Consider the following 16,380-nt stretch of genomic DNA (forward strand, 5'->3'; position numbering starts at 1 on the left):
GTTTGTCTCTGTGTAATCCTTAATTGCTGTCTTCCCTGTCCGCTATATCCCCGTGTCCAGTCAGTGTCTGTGTCTGCCCTGGTCCCACGTCTCTGTTCCCTCTGTTGTAGTGCCTGCATGTGAGTCTGTGTCTTTTGTTCAGTCTGTGTTATGTGTTTCCTGTCTTACTTTGAAGGTCTCTGTCTTATCTCAGTGTGTTCAGTTTACGCTTCCTTGTCTTGTCAGTTCTGATTTGCCCCAGCTGTGTTTCCCTCCTGTTGTCCATTCCCTGATTGCTCCCTCTATGTATTTAAGCCCTATGTTTCAGTTTTTTATTGTTGCGATCTACCCTGATCTAGCTGTGTGTTTTGTCTGCCCGTGTAAGTTATTTGGATTCTTACTTTTGTTCTGTTTGAGTTCAGCATTAAAGCTGTTTCAGTTTACGTTTGTCTCTGGAGTCTGCACCTTGGGTCCTTTTCCTGCCTGCACACAGCCGCCACATAACAGCTTTAGACAATCATAGGAAGATTATTTTTTATACAAAGAGCACTACAGGAACTAACTCGACAAGAACAATCTAACAACCACACAGTGAGACTTCAAATGAAAATTAATGAATTGGCACTAAAGGAAACCAAGAAAATGTGAAGTTCATCAACAAAGTTATTACAATTAATCCTGCATGGAATAGTCAAAGGAGCTTGCAAAGAAAAGCGTCTGGACTTCTTTAAGTTGCTTGAAGACGTTTCACCTCTCATCCGAGAAGCTTCTTCAGTTCTAAGGTCAAATGGCGGGGAGTCCCAGATTTAAACCTAGTGGGAGTAACCCCCCACAGAGGGACAAAAGGACCCCCTGATGATCCCCTAATCGCCTGAGCCAAGGTGTGAAACTGGGTGTGTCCCAATCAGCCAGGGTTTCGGGTGAGCTCATTGTGAAACCTGGCCCCACCTTATCATGTGATTTCCTGAGGTCAGATGGCCCAGGATGTGAGTGGGCGTTAAGACGTCTGGGGGGGGGAACTCAAAACTGGATTATAGATGGCAGACAGTTGGTGTTGTAAACCACCGCCTCTGTTCAAAGATGGTCGCTCACAGTGGACATAGATGGCTTCTTTCACTCCTCTTTCAAACCATCTGTCCTCTCTGTCCAAAATGTGAACATTGGCATCCTCGAAAGTCTTTAAGTTGCTTGAAGAAATGTCTTCAAGCAACTTAAAGAAGTCCAGCTGCTTTTCTTTGCAAGCTCCAATGACCTGAATGACTGAGAACCTTCACAGACACCTGCATAGAATATTTATATCTTTACTTTTTTCACACCAATGTCAGTCAAGACCAAAATGGTGGCCTGACCAACACAAATGCATGACAGTTTAATTAACTTTAAGCCTTTTCCCAGTAATTCTGCCTGATCTGTCACAAGTTAATGTTGCATTTTCCCTGAAAAAGCTTCTGGTGTGACACAGAATTGCAGGTTTAAGAGATTAAATGTTTTTATGAAGATCATTGCTATAAACCTAAAATTTAAAACCTTCCAGTTTTCTGTGCCTTTAATTACCTTTTCTTTACAAAATGCACAAAACACCAACTGAGAACGCTGGCATCAGTTGTGGGAATTCAGCACTTAACCAGCATGCCTTCCATATGCTCCAAACCCGAAGCTAGCAATTATTTAGAAACCTCAAAGCTACCCTTGGAACTTGACTGAGGGACAGTACCATGGCTTCCATCCAGTGTTGACCTACTCTGTTGAAATGCATGCACTCCGAGTCCTCCCATCATCTTTGAAAACTCCCTCTGTGTTGACATATTTTCATGTGTGGATCGTCTCTATTTCACAGGCTAAATGGATCAGCAAAAACAGGAAACACTGCTGCAGATTTTCTGCAGAGCACTGACTGATTTTACCAGTTATCGGGAATTCTGGATTTCTGCTAGCCAAGCACTGTGGCTTGCTCCACATGTTTGACTTTGCAGATTTTTACCCCAGATCTCCACTAGCATAAAAGCATTTATTTGCTATAGAAAGACGCAGTTCTCAGGCCATCACGTGACATTGTGTAATGTGGTTCGCTGCTTATCCATCCATACTGTACTGCCCTGAGTCACTGCTGGCATTAAGCATAACTTCCTGCCTGTGACTCCGCTGAGGCCAGCAAAGACAGAAAGAACTTGGATGTGCCTCTCTTCAACCCTGCTGCTTCAGCTCGTCTTTGTTCACAAGATCAGTTGCAATACAAGAAGAAAAAGATTCTGAGGAAGCCGGTCTGATGTTGACAAGTGTGTTGTTACATGCTTGGCACATAATTTTCTGAATTCATCTTCTGTGTGTGCCTCTTTGCACACGAAGCAGCGTGACAGCGTTGCCGTGTGCTTCTATCAATCCTGCATTTCGGCGTCTCTCCTGGAGTCCATCTCCTCTACTATAACAGCCACTACACACACACAGAGCACACAGCTGCACATACAAGTTCATATCGCAAATAACGACATATGCAGCATAAGCACCCCCACTCTTGCGCCCACCTACACACAAACGCAACACCCAGCCAACTGGTGTGTAACCATGGAAACGGAGTGCCTGCCCAATAGGAGGAGTGATGGAGGCAGCAAAGGAGAGGGAGAATAACAGGAGGAAGTGTACGCTCCTCCATCCATCCATGGTATATATATGTCTTGATGAATCAGTCTGTCACAGTAAAACTAATATTTGGTACACACAGTGTGTATATGGCTGTTGCAATCATTTTTCATCACTCCAAGCTGACGAAAATCCAACTGGGATGGAAATGTACTTAAAATGGTTGATATGGTGTCCATGTGCAGGCCTTTCATCACATTATCAGTAGCAGCTTTATTTAAATAAATAAAGTATTAATGTAGGACAAGTCCTATCATACAGACCAGCAATAAAAACAGTTGTATTATCAGCTGCTAGAGGGAACTGTTGTCCTGCAGAGGTAATGCACGTATGACACAGTTATGTTTCTTGATGCTTCAAAGCTAGCATGTTGCAAGATGACATTCCTCGTCCAGTTTGTTCCAGACCAAATGGGCTCAAATTAAGAAGCTTGAATATAATGTGAAAGTCTAACTTGTGCAATAAATGTGTTATATAATTGGCAGGCAGCTAAACAGAGGGCCAGAACTAGGTTGAATGTAATTAAGTTCGCATACATATAACGAGCATAGCTACCAATAAGGTAAACCTCTGAAAGAATATGACTATAGTGACTATAACCCTGTTTTTGTTTTATTGTTCGTCTTATATACAGTCACAGAGACACATAAAGCCAGTAAATAACCCAGAAAAAAGGACGTGGTGCTTCTACCGGTGGTACTACCAGCAGAAGCACCAGTTCACAAAGCGTACAGTTCACAAAATAAACGCATTATCATCTAATATATAATGAAAATCTCATAGCGGCATCATGAACTATTTACTGCTGCTTTATTAAATTAAATAGTTATGACATCCACTGTTCAGTTGTGAGATTATTTAAAGAAACATACATATGCTTGGAATCTATTGTTTCCAATTACTATACTGTAACTAGGCTGTTCTGCATGTCATCACAAAATTCAGAAGTCAGTCTCTTAAATCTGACTTTAATCTTATAAATCTCTCTTAAATCTCACAAGTCTGATTTTAATCTTATTTTGACTTTAATCTCAAAAGTCTGACTTTAATCTCAAAAGTCTGACTTTAATCTCAAAAGTCTAAGCTTCATAGCTTCATAACATGACTCAAAAAGTCATGACCCCAAATTATAGACTTTTACTGGCTCTAATCCTCTTCTGTAGGTTACATACACACACACACACACAGAGTTTGTCCTTTGGCTACATTCTCACCCCAGCCAATATAATTTAATTTCACCATGGCAACAGAGTGACTTTCTCCAGGATTAATTTTTCAAGTGAAGACACTGCTTGATATTTGATAAGGATTATCTGTTGATTATTGTCTCAAACTTCCTTTTTTGTCACATGCCACATGTACAGTGAAACAACACAAACATGATATTCCTGCTGCAGTACACACCTTTGTGTTTTAAATAAATCCTCCATCATTCCAGAGGACTCACTCAAAGAAGGCCACTGCACTTCCACAAATGAGCACAAGCCTAGCAATTAAAGCTTTTCTCAGCAGGTAATTGTGTTCGCTGTAGTGCTGCATGGGAGCGACAATGTTTAACGCTAACAATATTTCAGTATTGCCCACCTTGACATCCCTCTTTATTCTTTGAGAGCACTACAGGTGGGGAGAGTCAGGGATACAGAATGTGTGTAGGCGACCGAGTGGGAGGAAACTGCGATTTGGATTCTGCATCTTCACGTGTAGAAATGTGTCACATGGCAGAAGAGAGAAGGCTGAGTGGGCAGAATAGTGGCAGAAACGAGAGGGAAGGAAAAATACGACTATAAAGCAACGTCGGGTCGGCAACCTAACGAAATGTCAGCAGTGTGCTCGGTCCTGACACGTGTCAGACGAGACGTCAGCAGCATCTGATTCTGTAGCTGCCTGACCTACTAAAGCTGCCTTCAACATCCTCTAAAGTTGCTTATTCTGAATATTCTTATTCTTCATGCAAACTGCTGAGTCAAAAAAGATGCTAAGCCAAAATGCCACGAAGCATTATTTAACGACACTGCTGGTGCTCTTATCCCGAGCAGCTTACATATACAGCTGCAGGCAGGTGCTCGGTCTCTGCTTCTGGAGTAAAAGCAGTGATGTTTTTCTTTCACTAAAACTTCTCAACACAGCAAACCACCTTGTCTGATTCTTCCAGAAGAAATGCCTTTTTCTCTATCACATGAGTTCACGTCAGACACCTAACAGCCAAGGTAGACACTCAAACAGTCTCTTAATAATTAATAAAGCTCTTCTTGAGCTGCAGTGTGCAGCCAGCTGATCAATATTAATACTGTCTCGCAGTGCTTATCAAACTGCAATCATTCCACTAGTGGAAACACTTGCTCGGTTTGGGTCAGGTTGCTGCCCCAGCAGTGTTCATGAAGACAATGCACTAGCTGTCAGTTCAGTGGATTATTATTTATTCTCACATCAACGTAATTCAGACACTGCACAGATTTTGTACACTTTGTGTGAGTTACATAGAATCTGTCTGCACCGGACGTTTAGATTGTTTGTCGACTTGTTGGGTAACATTTATAAAACTGAGAAAAATTACATCTTCGTGTCTCATTTAATGTCCAGTCTTGGAAATACCAAGGATTTAATGACAACTTTTAACAGACAAAGACCAATGGTGGTGCAGACAAAGAGCCAAGAACAAAGCAACGGGATACAGCAAAACAGGAGGTGGGAGGAATAAGGAGCAAGGAAAAAGACAAGTAAACACAGAGAGGGAAGTGATTGGATTTAATGGGAATGATTAAAAAAGGGGAAAGATTTGGAAATAAAGTAAAAGAGGGGATTTGAAAGTGTCAGGAAGGTAACTAGGGAGTACGGAAAAAACACAGAAAGAAAGAAGATAAGAAGAGATGATTAAAACAGAAGAAAAAGGCCAGGACAGAGCATGGAAAAGGAAAGTAATTTCACACTCTTCTAACAGCTCATTTTCACATTCACAAAAACCTGCTCTGTCACACAAACACAAATGCTGACACCCTCTAGCACAACATTCAGCCATGAACCGCAGTGAATTACAATCAAATAAAGAATCCTTGCATTGGGGCAATTGTGGCTCAAGAGTTGGCAGTTCGTCTTGTAACCAGAAGGTTGCCGGTTTGAGCCCCGGCTCGGACAGTCTCAGTCGTTGTGTCCTTGGGCAAGACACTTCACCTACCGCCCACTGGTGATGGCCAGAGGGGCCGATGGCGCGATATGGCAGCCTCACTTCTGTCAGTCTGCCCCAGGGCAGCTGTAGCTGCTTCCACCAGTGAGTGAATGAATAGTGGAATTGTAAAGCACTTTGGGTGCCTTGAAAAGTGCTATATAAATGCAATCCATCATTATTATTATTATTAGTGAGACTAGCCAAATAACACTCACACGTGCAACATTTCCCTTACCTTTAAAAACCCATTAAAATTTAAACCTGGGAGAAATGGTTGCACTGAAACACTTGTTGTAATCTGGAAACTAAGTGCTTTAAACGTAACCGCAAACAAAACTTAAATAACTTTTACATTAGCATTGGAGGGAAATTAAAACCAGCAAGACTCTACAAGCAGACTGCAGGCATACTGTGTGCTAATTGTGTTGCAATTGCAAATTCACTGAAGCAATAAAGCCTCCTATTGGGATTTTGCCCCAAAATAATGAAGATACCTCAATCTCGCGCAGTATGCTTCCTGCAAAGTCATCTCATCTCTGACACTGACAGACTGAGAGGAGCTGCGAGTGTACAGTAAATCCCACCCTACAGCATGCTTTCATGAAGAAAATACCAACCTGCACAGAGCAGTAAAAGCCTTGAGGTGTGAATCGGCTTGAGAAATGACAAATTCAAGACAAAAATCTGTATGAGAGATGTGTGTAAGTGACACTCTCCATCTTGTTGCATTCTCTTGTTACACTTTGGTCATCTTGCATTGTTATTCTAATGCAATGTGTAGAAGCTGTTGGTGTCCAGCTATACTCCATTAAGAGACTATGTGATTTCCACAAAGTAGTTTAATCACAGTTTAGTATGAGCCAAACTGTATATATATGAACATGAATAAGAACTACTGTGGTTTGTCATGTTTACCTGAATTACCATAGAGAAATGTTTTACAAATAATGGAAGGAAAAAAATGTCCTGATCAGTAAGCAATAAAGGTTTGCACATAAGTTTAAATAAGGGAATACATTTAGTACCTTAGCAAACAATAAACTTGGCTTGATCAAGCTAATAAGTAAAATGCATTTATTTACTCTAATATTCTAAAGGAACAGCATACTCTATGGAAACCATGAAATGTGAATATACTATGTAGCTGGGAGAGAAAAAGCTGCAGGGTGAGCTTGTATTTGAGTGCATGAAGGCGTAAAAATATGCGTTTCTGCACCTCGACAGACCAGAATGTCTGCTTAAGTAAAGTTTCAGCAACAGAAAGATCAAATAATCGGAAGAGGAAGGAGACTGTATGCGTGATAGATGTCTGAGTTACTGAGAAAGCAAAGCAAAGGTTTACTACCACTGTATTACCACCAACAGCTGGGTGCACGCCTAATACATTACTAAATTCACGCACATAAGAAAGAATCTTTACTGTGTACAGTTTATCAGCTTTCACACAGCTCCCCTACCATTTGCAGAGGCCTCTTTCGCAGGTCTCTCTCAGTCACCAGTCTCTCCTGGTCGGTGACGTACAGACCGCGTTGAGCTAGCGCCTGGATGACAGCATCGTGACCCAGCAGCGGCTTGGCAGCGTCACTCTTTAGGATAAGGCTGCCGGCCCTGCAGTAGAGGTCTGCAGATAGCAGGAGGCTGGCCACAGGAGGCTTCAGGTGCTCCTGCTCATACTGGTCTGTGTAGAAAGGGTCCTTCAAGTCTGCTGGGATGCTGTCTGCGTGATAGAGCAGAGGAAGCAGAATCAGCTGACAAGCAGAGCTTAATAGCAACATGGCGCCAAATCATTTAAATAACAATTTATGAATCAATTCATATTAGACATTAAAATGCTGGCAAACATCAGCATGTTTCTAAATTGCTTGCTTTGCCACATCATTGAGGATCATATACGAGAAGGTAAACAAGTATATAATTAAAAGCGCTGATGTAAACAGAGGAAAACAGCTGAAAGCATTCTGGAGCATTAGTTTTCTACCTTTCTAATGAATAGTCATTTAAATTTTCTAATACGATTAAAAAAAAAATAGGATAAACTCAGATGAGCTAATATCAAGTTTGGGCCGTGTTATTCTAAATCTGTCTTCACTGAGGATTTTTCCCTCTGTGGACAGATTGTCTAGCAATACTTTGGCACAACTACTTGTTTTCGTTGCCATGCTTTGACAATAACATCACATGGATATGTGTGGATAGACCTTGGCGTTGCTATAGCAACTGCAGGATGAGCGGTAACCTGATCGATTCATCGAGTGTGTATCTCTGCAGCTTCCAGCTCCCTGGGAACACCCTTCTCACTGCCTGCCTCATCAAAGAGAAAGGCTGCACGTGAGCGTGTGTGCATGTGTGTTCATTACCTCAGGCAAGTCCACTGCACGGGGGATAGCGTACAAATAATTTGAGCAATTCTGGCCCACACCTTTCTATCAAGTGTTTTCACAAATCCACGTCTGGGAACATAAAGTATGTTATGCACAGTTGTTAGTAAAGCTACTGCAAACCCTTCTTTCCCTGGTGCAGATTAAGGAAGCCATGATTAAGCGTTTTCAAATGAGACTATTTGAAAACATTAAATTATGTCTGCAAGCAAAACAGACGCAGGGCTCGTCCCTGTCTCCTTGGCACGGAGAATGGATCTTAATTAGGATAAAAGCCTGTGTGTGTGTGTGTGCGAGTGGTGATCCACACCCTGACAGCTTTATGCTGCCCATCCTCCAGCACATGCACACGGAGGTCAATGAATCACCTGCTTTGACTGACCGCTATCAGCAAGGTCATCTGTACACAGTGTTATTACAGCAGAGAATCGCAGGCAGAAGTAGCAACTATCCAGGTTACAGGGTTTCCTGTCAGCACTATATTCATATTAAAGATCCTAACAAACAACAAAAAATACACTGTCTTTATATTAACCCCCCGCACCGCCTTCATCATCCACAGGGAGAGGTCAGAGGTCAGGCTGAGCTCACGGAACACCACCTCTGGAGCTGCTTAGGAGACGATTTTTTATGTTATCTTTCAACATTTTGTGTCCTGGTTTATATTCTGGCATGCTCCTAATCGTTTTAAGGACAAAGAAAACGTTGAGCATGAAGAAGTCGGTTTTATCTTTTTCATTAGCTTGGTAGTATTTGAGCTTTTACTCATGCAGACTCACAATCTTCCATTCAGTCATTGTTACAACTTAATACTTTAAACAAGGACATCCGGAAAAACGTCTTGTTAAGTGAATACAGAGGGAATTACACTCATTGTCTGTCAGCCTCTGGTTTTTACCTGGTATTAAATGGCGCTGCTGTTCTGAGTTCTGAATCAGGACACTGTAAATGTTGGGGGATAGCATTTGACAGCGACTCCTGACAGCAGATGATCTGCTGTACAGCTCACATCTCGCATGTACTCGACTGCATATTCTTGATGTATTCTCGCCTCAATCTAATGAGGCGGATGCATGTAAAGCTTTCACAGCAGCGTAGGCTGGGATCTGGAGATGATTTCGCTCCCTTTCTCTTTCTTGCCCTTCCCCTCCCTCTCTGGGGGGCTGTATTTTTGGAATCAGCCCATTTCATTCAGTTCTGACTGAAAATACACAAGAGAATCAGCAAGGGATCTCATGTTTGCTGAGATATAAGCAACACAGAAACAAGGAATGACGCTCTCAAATAAACTGAGATGATGTGTATGAATCAGGAATATAATACAATAACAACAAAAAAAGAGATAAAGATGAACGAGTTGATAAAATGGGAAAAGGATAGCACAGAAGGATCTTGCACTGCATTTATTAAGACACATTTGCAGTTACTGCTTGGATCCTTTTTATAAAATTGAAAAAACACCTTTTCCCGCTGTTGTTCATTTTACCTCGTGCATCCAAAAAAGATGTGGATACTCCACCAAAACAGATGTTTGTGCTGTAGTTTTCTATTATAGATGCTCAAATGGGAGCCACATAATCACACTGATTTGCCACTTTATTATCACTGCATTGCTGGATATGCATCCATGCATCCCCTATATCAGTTATAGTATTTAATGCTAATTCCACTGAAACTGTGGGATTACATCCACTTCGTTAGGTGTCACAGGATGTCAGGCCATACTTACTTTGCAGGCTATTTACTTTGCAGTTCTGACATGGATGCAGCACCCTGGAGGTGACATCATTTGAAACAGGTACTTTAATATCTCTATAAGTATTCTCCATTAAATACCACCCACCCACCCCATTGATTAGGGACCACAGGAAGTGTTTTTTTTTTTTACCTTTCTTTCGTTTGGTATAACACGTATTGCTTTCCTCATAAGAAATGACTGCAAACGATGGTAGTTTCCATGTGAACCAGCCCATATGGGAATTGACTGATAATAAATCATAAATCTCCATTACACATTTGTTGCTTTGGGTTTATTTGGATTCTGACAAGCATGCATTAAAAACAAACAATCAAAAGAAAAGCATTAAAATCATAAACAGACTCGTGCTGCGTCCGGTTAACTGTTGCAGTCGGTGCGGTGATGAACCTACCTGTCCCGTATGCTTTGGCCACCAACCATGTGAGGCTGCAACACATTTTGGCTCGGGAAAAGTCATAGTGCTCAAAAGACTTTATTGCAGGAGCAACGAACGTCTTCTTAACATCCCTGACGTCCTGAACTTCACCCATATTTCACCCCTTGATTGTTCCCTCAAACCCTACGAAGCGAAAGCATCCCAGTACTGGAATTTGGTGGAAAACTATAAACAGCTGGAAACTGAAGAGATGGTCTGTCTTTCCGCAGATTATTCACAGATATGCATGTCCTTCCAGTAATAAAATGCTCTTGGGGCTAGGTTTGTTTTGTTTTTTTCGGTCTCGTTCACACAATAGGTCGCTACTCCTGGTGTTTTTCATCCATTCTGTTTTCTACCAGTTGAAAGGCTCTCCGTCTGAACAAGCTAGGTTTCCTTGAAAATCAGAGAGGAGGGAAAAATGCTCGTCGACTGGAATGAAAACAACAATATTTCCATTATTTGAGTTGTTTGGCAGCAGACGGCTTCTTCCTTTCATGGCCATGTGTCATTGTATGAATAACCTGTGTGTTTTGCATTCGGTCCTCTATTCGGTGCCGTGATGCGGTTTTCCTGCCGCACTGAGGCTTTCTCTAGCTCTGCACGTTTTGTTGTCCAACGCGCATGTGTGAACGGTGCTTTCAAACTCCACTGGGAATTTTAACACTTTTATCTTAATTCTTTGGAATCAACCGCCCACAAACATATTGTACCGCAATATAGTCGGTAAAACGGCATTAACTTGCTACACTGCAAAATTTCCAACCCGGATTCGTTTAATGGGCTGCATTTTTATTACTTTTACTCATACTCTGTTACCCTGAACGCACCCTTAACGTAAAATATGACATATTAAAAAAATGAAATGAATAAGAAGAGGTCAGTATACAAAGATACACATTTTTAAAACGTCATGTTTTAAATACAATTTTGCTAAAGACAGCGATGTAAATAACAGGGGGGAAAGCGACTCAGCTCTACGAACTACAATTCCCAACGTGCAAAGGAAGTAATGTTGCGGCATCAGTGTGCGTCGGGAACTGTTTGCGACTGTCGGAGGATTTGACGCGAAGAGGTAATGTTGTTTTTGTAAGTAACAACCAAATGGTGGCTCAGAAGTGTAATTTCAAAATACTCAAAAACTTGGTTTCTTCGCAGCAGGAGTTATTTAAAACTTTTATTTGGAAAAAGTCAATTTGGCCCTTTTAAAAAAAGTGAGCTATGGAGGTTCTTCATACTCAATTTATTTGCAGCTGCTGCCATAACATGTCACCTAAATCTTTTGGCGTAACTGAGCGTTTACATCTGCTTTGTTGTGGTTACAGGTAGTATTTAAACATGTTTCTGCCACGAGCCCTGAAGGTGAAGAGACCTGCCGAGGGATCGGCTCAAGTTGTGGTTAAGAAAAGCAAAGTTGTTCAAGAGGAGGATAGCAAAAGTAGCTCCGAGACACCTGCTCAGAGCGAGGAAGCATGTGAAGACACCCAAACACGAGATGCGACAACACACGCAGCTGCAGAGAGCTTAGCACCCGAAGATGGACACAGCTCCCTCTCAGATGACAGTGATGTTGATGATGATGATGATGAGGAGGAGGAACCAGTGAAATCATTTAAAAAGAACCAGAGATGGCCTGGGCCAGGAGAACCTGTCTGTGTGATGTGTGGTCGCTATGGAGAGTACATCTGTGATGCTACAGATAATGATGTTTGCAGTCTCGAATGCAAAGCCAGCCATTTAGTGCAAATGGGTATGGGGACTGGGGCAGATGCATTTATGCAAAAGGACCAAAATAGACATGAAAGGACTGTTCAAAGTCAACAGCCAGCTGCTGACCCTGGTAGGGTGGTTGAAAGTGAACCAGGCTACTCCTACAGGGAAGATCGGTTCATATCAGGCCTAACAGAGGAGCAAGTGCAACGAATTAAACAGGAGCTGGGCATAGAAACCCAGGGGAGAGATGTCGCAAGACCTGTTGTTGAATTTGAGCACTGCAGCTTCCCTCCCACATTAAGTGGTAACCTGAAAAAGGCGGGGTATGACACACCTACCCCAGTCCAGATACAGATGGTCCCTGTTGGCCTCACAGGCAGGGATGTGATTGCGAGCGCTGACACAGGATCGGGGAAGACTGTAGCCTTTCTGCTGCCAGTGGTCGTGAGGGCACTCGAGGTACAGTATTGAAGCTAATATGCCACATGCAAATGCCATCAAGTTAAATTATATTTGAGGAGGCAGACATTTCTACAGCCTGGATAAATAGCACCACAGCCCAGATCTAAATATGTAAATCTGGACTGAATCTGCTTTTGTATCAAGCATTTGCCCTCCTGAGCTACCCCTTAGGAAGACACTAGACTCCAGTATCTGACAGAAAAGCTGCTCCGTAGCTGCCAGTGACCTCTGCAGATAAAAGAGTCGAATTGAATAAATGTATTCTCAAAAAGACACAAACAATTTTACATTTAAAAATTCACAAATGCTCTCTTGGTGACATGCAGTGTGCAACATTGCTTCTGCTTTCAGAAATCAGCACACAGTGTGGGCAGCCCTGTGGCTTTGATCCTGACCCCCACCAGGGAGTTGGCCATTCAGATAGAGAGACAGGCCAAGGAGCTTGTGATGGGACTCCCCAACATGAGAACTGCCCTGCTGGTCGGAGGCATGCCGCTTCCCCCACAGCTCCACCGCCTGAAGAGCAGCATCAAAGTACAGTCTCCGTTTTGTTTTGTTTTTCTTAAACAATAATTTCCTCCTGCTGCAGTCAAAGCTTGAGGCTGTACATTTGTCCCATGCCATGGTTTTGTTCATTTCTAAATCTCCTTTAGATTGTCATCGCTACTCCTGGGCGGCTCATTGAAATCTTGAAGCAGAAAGAGCTGAAGCTTGACAAAGTGAAGATTGTGGTGGTTGACGAGGTAGGACAAACATATTGAAATTCACAATTGACAAAAACTGTGCACTTTAAGACAAAGTAATTCAGTTCAATTCAATTTATATAGCTTTAAGGATTAGTAATGTAAAAGTTGTGTCTTTTAGAACAAACAACATAATGACAGCTTTTGAAAGTATTCATCATTCAAATCAGTTTTGAGAGTCCTGCAACATGAAAGTTGTGCTGCATCCTGTAGGTGGACACTATGTTGAAGATGGGCTTCCAGCAGCAGGTTCTGGAGGTTCTTGAGCAAGTCCCAGAAGAACATCAGACTCTTCTGGCGTCGGCCACCATCCCCACCGGGACGGAGGAGCTGGCTGCCCGGTTGGTCCGTGACCCTGTACGTATCACTATTGGGGAGAAGAACCAGCCGTGCGCCAACGTCCGACAGATCCTGCTTTGGGTAGAGGAACCTTCCAAAAAGAAGAAGCTGTTTGAGATTCTCAACGTAGGTCATAGATTAGATGCTTTTCAATCTTAACTTTGAGTTTTTAGATTAAAAATCATGAAGTCTTAAAAGGTTTATTATAAGTGGAGTATTTCTGGACACACCTCCACTGCCAGCATATGGTTTCTTTTACTGGTCAGTAGATATTTTTAGTTTTTGAATTCAAAAAAGGTCTAATTGGTCATTGCACTCAAAGAAAGTACTTTAGAAGAAAAACACAAAGTTTTTCATTAGATCAGTTTTAGGTTACAGTTCATTTACTGCTCAGTCTTGACACGCACTGATACCAGCTTGGTATTTTAACAGCTGGCTATTGTTGGTGGGAATATTATAAAGTCCAATAAAGAACCAGCCTCCCCTTCTGCCATATTTAGACAGCCACTGTGGACACTCTGGCCTCTATCTGAAGGAAACGGGTGGGCACAGAGCCACGGCACCACTCCAGGAATCCCAGCAATAGTTTGCACTGAAAAAACAGAAATGGTCGACTTTAATTAACTTGAAGTAGAAAAGTGCTCTTAGGTTGTAGTTTGAGTAACATAAGACTCTTTTCTTATAACTCAGTAACTCATAGTGTAAAGCTATTGTCTCACGAGTGGTGAGTGAATTGTGGAATTGCAGAGGTACAAAACTGGGATTTGGACAAGACACGACAAGAAAACCAACTATCTGGAGTGGACATGACTCAAAAACTAATCAAAGCAGTTGCTTCATATATTGCAGGTCTTACAGCATAGTGCATAATAGTTGGCTCAAGATTACAGAATGTTCTCCTAAAGAACAGTGAAATTAAGAAGGTATGATTGGGAGTATGCATTTCTTCCTTCCTGTCTTGTCAAGTTACAGTTACCTGTTGGAGTGCTGGAATGTATCCAGATATGTAGATGCCTCTACAGGCACATAGTATACATAATGTATTAGTTGTATAGCTTTTTTGGCAATATTTTTGTATAGAAAATATGTAAAATGTTAAAAAAAAATTATTTTGTCACTTTTCAGGATGGTAAGCTGTACCAGCCTCCAGTGGTAGTGTTTGTAGAGAGTAAACTCGGCGCTGATCTGCTCTGCGAGGCAGTCGCCAAGGTGACGGGCCTCACTGCCGTGGCAATCCACTCTGACAAGAGCCAGTGGGAGCGCAACCGCATCCTCCGGGTGAGACCAGTGGGAAAACATGCACAGGGAAGAAAAACCAAACAATGCTTCCATGTTTGGTGTCCTAAAGTGTTTATCTTCAACAGCACAGACAGATACCCACAGCTGAGGCTTTCCCCAGGGATCTAGCTTTAGTCTGCATGTCCAATGCAAAGAGACACAATGCAGAAAAAAACACTGTTTTTCCATTTACGTGCTTTTCTTCTTAAATACTGACAATTTTTTTCTTTTCCAAGATCACAACTTCTATAGGTGAACAGGTGACTAAAGAGGTGTGACTTTATTGAAACAGTTAGACAAGGCCTGAAATAATCCAGAATAAATCTAAATTATTAGGAGTCAAAATGATTTATAATCCCAGAGTCCCACTTTTAGAGTATGTAATTTTACTGGCTGATTGTATCAGACATAAATATGCTGAATTATTTTATGGACACCTTGCTTTGTTATCTGCTGTGTGTAAAATATAATTATGGGAACAACATGCTAATAAAAACAGGCTTGCCAGTAAATGCAGTTCATTATTAATGTCTGCTGTATGTGGTACATACAGACTTCTAATTGTGGTTTTCTCTTCAGGGTCTTCTGGATGGTGACTTTGAGGTAGTGATCAGTACAGGTGTTCTGGGCAGAGGGCTGGACTTGGTCAATGTCAGACTGGTGGTTAACTTTGATATGCCAAACACAATGGATGAGTATGTCCACCAGGTTAGTCAGCACTGCTTAGTATCACTTTGATGTAGTTTCATTAGGAAAACCTTTCAATTACAACAGCTAATCTAATATTACCTTTTTTTTCCATCTAGGTGGGAAGAGCAGGTCGGCTTGGACACAGAGGAACAGCCATCACTCTTCTCAACAACAACAACAAACGGCTGTTCCTGGAGGTGGTGAGTCGAGTCAAACCCACTGGCTCCATTTTGCCCCCTCAGCTCTTAAACTCACCGCACCTCCATGAACAGCAAAGGAGAGAAAAGCAGAGAAACAAGAAGGACCACGAGGATTCACTGGTTACCACAAATAACCTCCTGGACATCATAAAGAAACATGACCGTCGCAAGAAGTAGCAACTTCTTCCAATCTTTCATGGAATGGTGCTTATTTATTGAGTAACCTGTAAATGTTTAGTTTGTATATTTCATTTATAAATAAATGTGTTTTCTGTATCTGTTTTTTTTTTTTAGATCTGTGTTTTGTATGATTAATGCAAAGTGACTTAATCAAAAAGCTCCACACAATCTTCCACATTTTTCCAGGCTTGGAACTGGCACTAGTGGCACACGGTGATAGAGGAGTATGAAAGGGGCACTGAAAGAAGAATAAGAATCCTCATTAATCCAGACTTGAACTAAGGTCCAGATGCTTTTGAGCAAGGCACTGAACGCACCCTGCCATTTGTACAAACTTTAATCAGTCTGATTTTATTCTCATATATTATTCCAACTAAAAGGTAAGTTTTTCTCAAAGTTTCTCTGGATGTTTTATTTATATCTCACTGTCTTCCGCAGTAGATG

General features: G+C 41.8%; 2 protein-coding genes across 8 annotated transcripts in view; one reads left to right on the plus strand and one right to left on the minus strand.

Annotated features, from left to right (window-relative positions):
* Positions 1 to 10,924, minus strand: part of camsap2a (calmodulin regulated spectrin-associated protein family, member 2a) — a 43,416-nt gene extending 32,492 nt beyond the window's left edge. For 4 of the 5 annotated variants that reach the window (XM_086263245.1, XM_086263244.1, XM_086263243.1 and 1 more), the window contains exons 1-2: positions 10,308 to 10,924; positions 7,237 to 7,496 (exon numbers count right to left, since the gene is read on the minus strand). In XM_086263245.1, the coding sequence (XP_086119371.1) occupies positions 7,237 to 7,496; positions 10,308 to 10,446 (399 nt within the window). In that variant the 5' untranslated portion in view covers positions 10,447 to 10,924. The remainder of the gene's footprint in view (positions 1 to 7,236; positions 7,497 to 10,307) is intronic. The other variant, XM_086263246.1, reaches the window with a different exon arrangement.
* Positions 10,925 to 11,351: 427 nt separating this feature from the next.
* Positions 11,352 to 16,330, plus strand: ddx59 (DEAD (Asp-Glu-Ala-Asp) box polypeptide 59). Of its 3 annotated transcripts, none has more exons than XM_086263248.1 (8): positions 11,352 to 11,406; positions 11,657 to 12,503; positions 12,858 to 13,040; positions 13,160 to 13,249; positions 13,463 to 13,714; positions 14,714 to 14,866; positions 15,446 to 15,574; positions 15,673 to 16,329. In XM_086263248.1, the coding sequence occupies exons 2-8, from the start codon at positions 11,670 to 11,672 to the stop codon at positions 15,931 to 15,933; spliced, it is 1,902 nt and encodes a 633-aa protein (XP_086119374.1). In that variant the 5' UTR covers positions 11,352 to 11,406; positions 11,657 to 11,669; the 3' UTR covers positions 15,934 to 16,329. The 3 variants fall into 3 exon arrangements, with proteins under 3 accessions (XP_086119374.1, XP_086119375.1, XP_086119376.1); XM_086263249.1 differs by having other exon boundaries at positions 11,383 to 11,420; positions 15,673 to 16,330; XM_086263250.1 differs by lacking the exon at positions 11,352 to 11,406 and adding an exon at positions 11,432 to 11,545 and having other exon boundaries at positions 15,673 to 16,330.
* The last annotated feature ends 50 nt before the right edge of the window (positions 16,331 to 16,380 follow it).

The sequence above is a fragment of the Aulonocara sp. 'chitande type north' Nkhata Bay genome, linkage group LG15 (assembly GCF_057382095.1).
Source record: "Aulonocara sp. 'chitande type north' Nkhata Bay isolate Kocher_YH1m ecotype deep benthic linkage group LG15, A_spYH_male_GT1.1, whole genome shotgun sequence".
NCBI classification, from domain to species: domain Eukaryota; kingdom Metazoa; phylum Chordata; class Actinopteri; order Cichliformes; family Cichlidae; genus Aulonocara; species Aulonocara sp. 'chitande type north' Nkhata Bay.

Excerpts from the sequence above, each read along its gene's own strand:
- ddx59 (XM_086263248.1), top strand. The coding sequence starts at position 11,670 with ATGTTTCTGCCACGAGCCCTGAAGGTGAAGAGACCTGCCGAGGGATCG. Across the intron at positions 13,715-14,713 it reads AGCTGTTTGAGATTCTCAAC|GATGGTAAGCTGTACCAGCC; the intron begins GTAGGTCATAGA and ends GTCACTTTTCAG. Across the intron at positions 14,867-15,445 it reads AGCGCAACCGCATCCTCCGG|GGTCTTCTGGATGGTGACTT; the intron begins GTGAGACCAGTG and ends TTTTCTCTTCAG.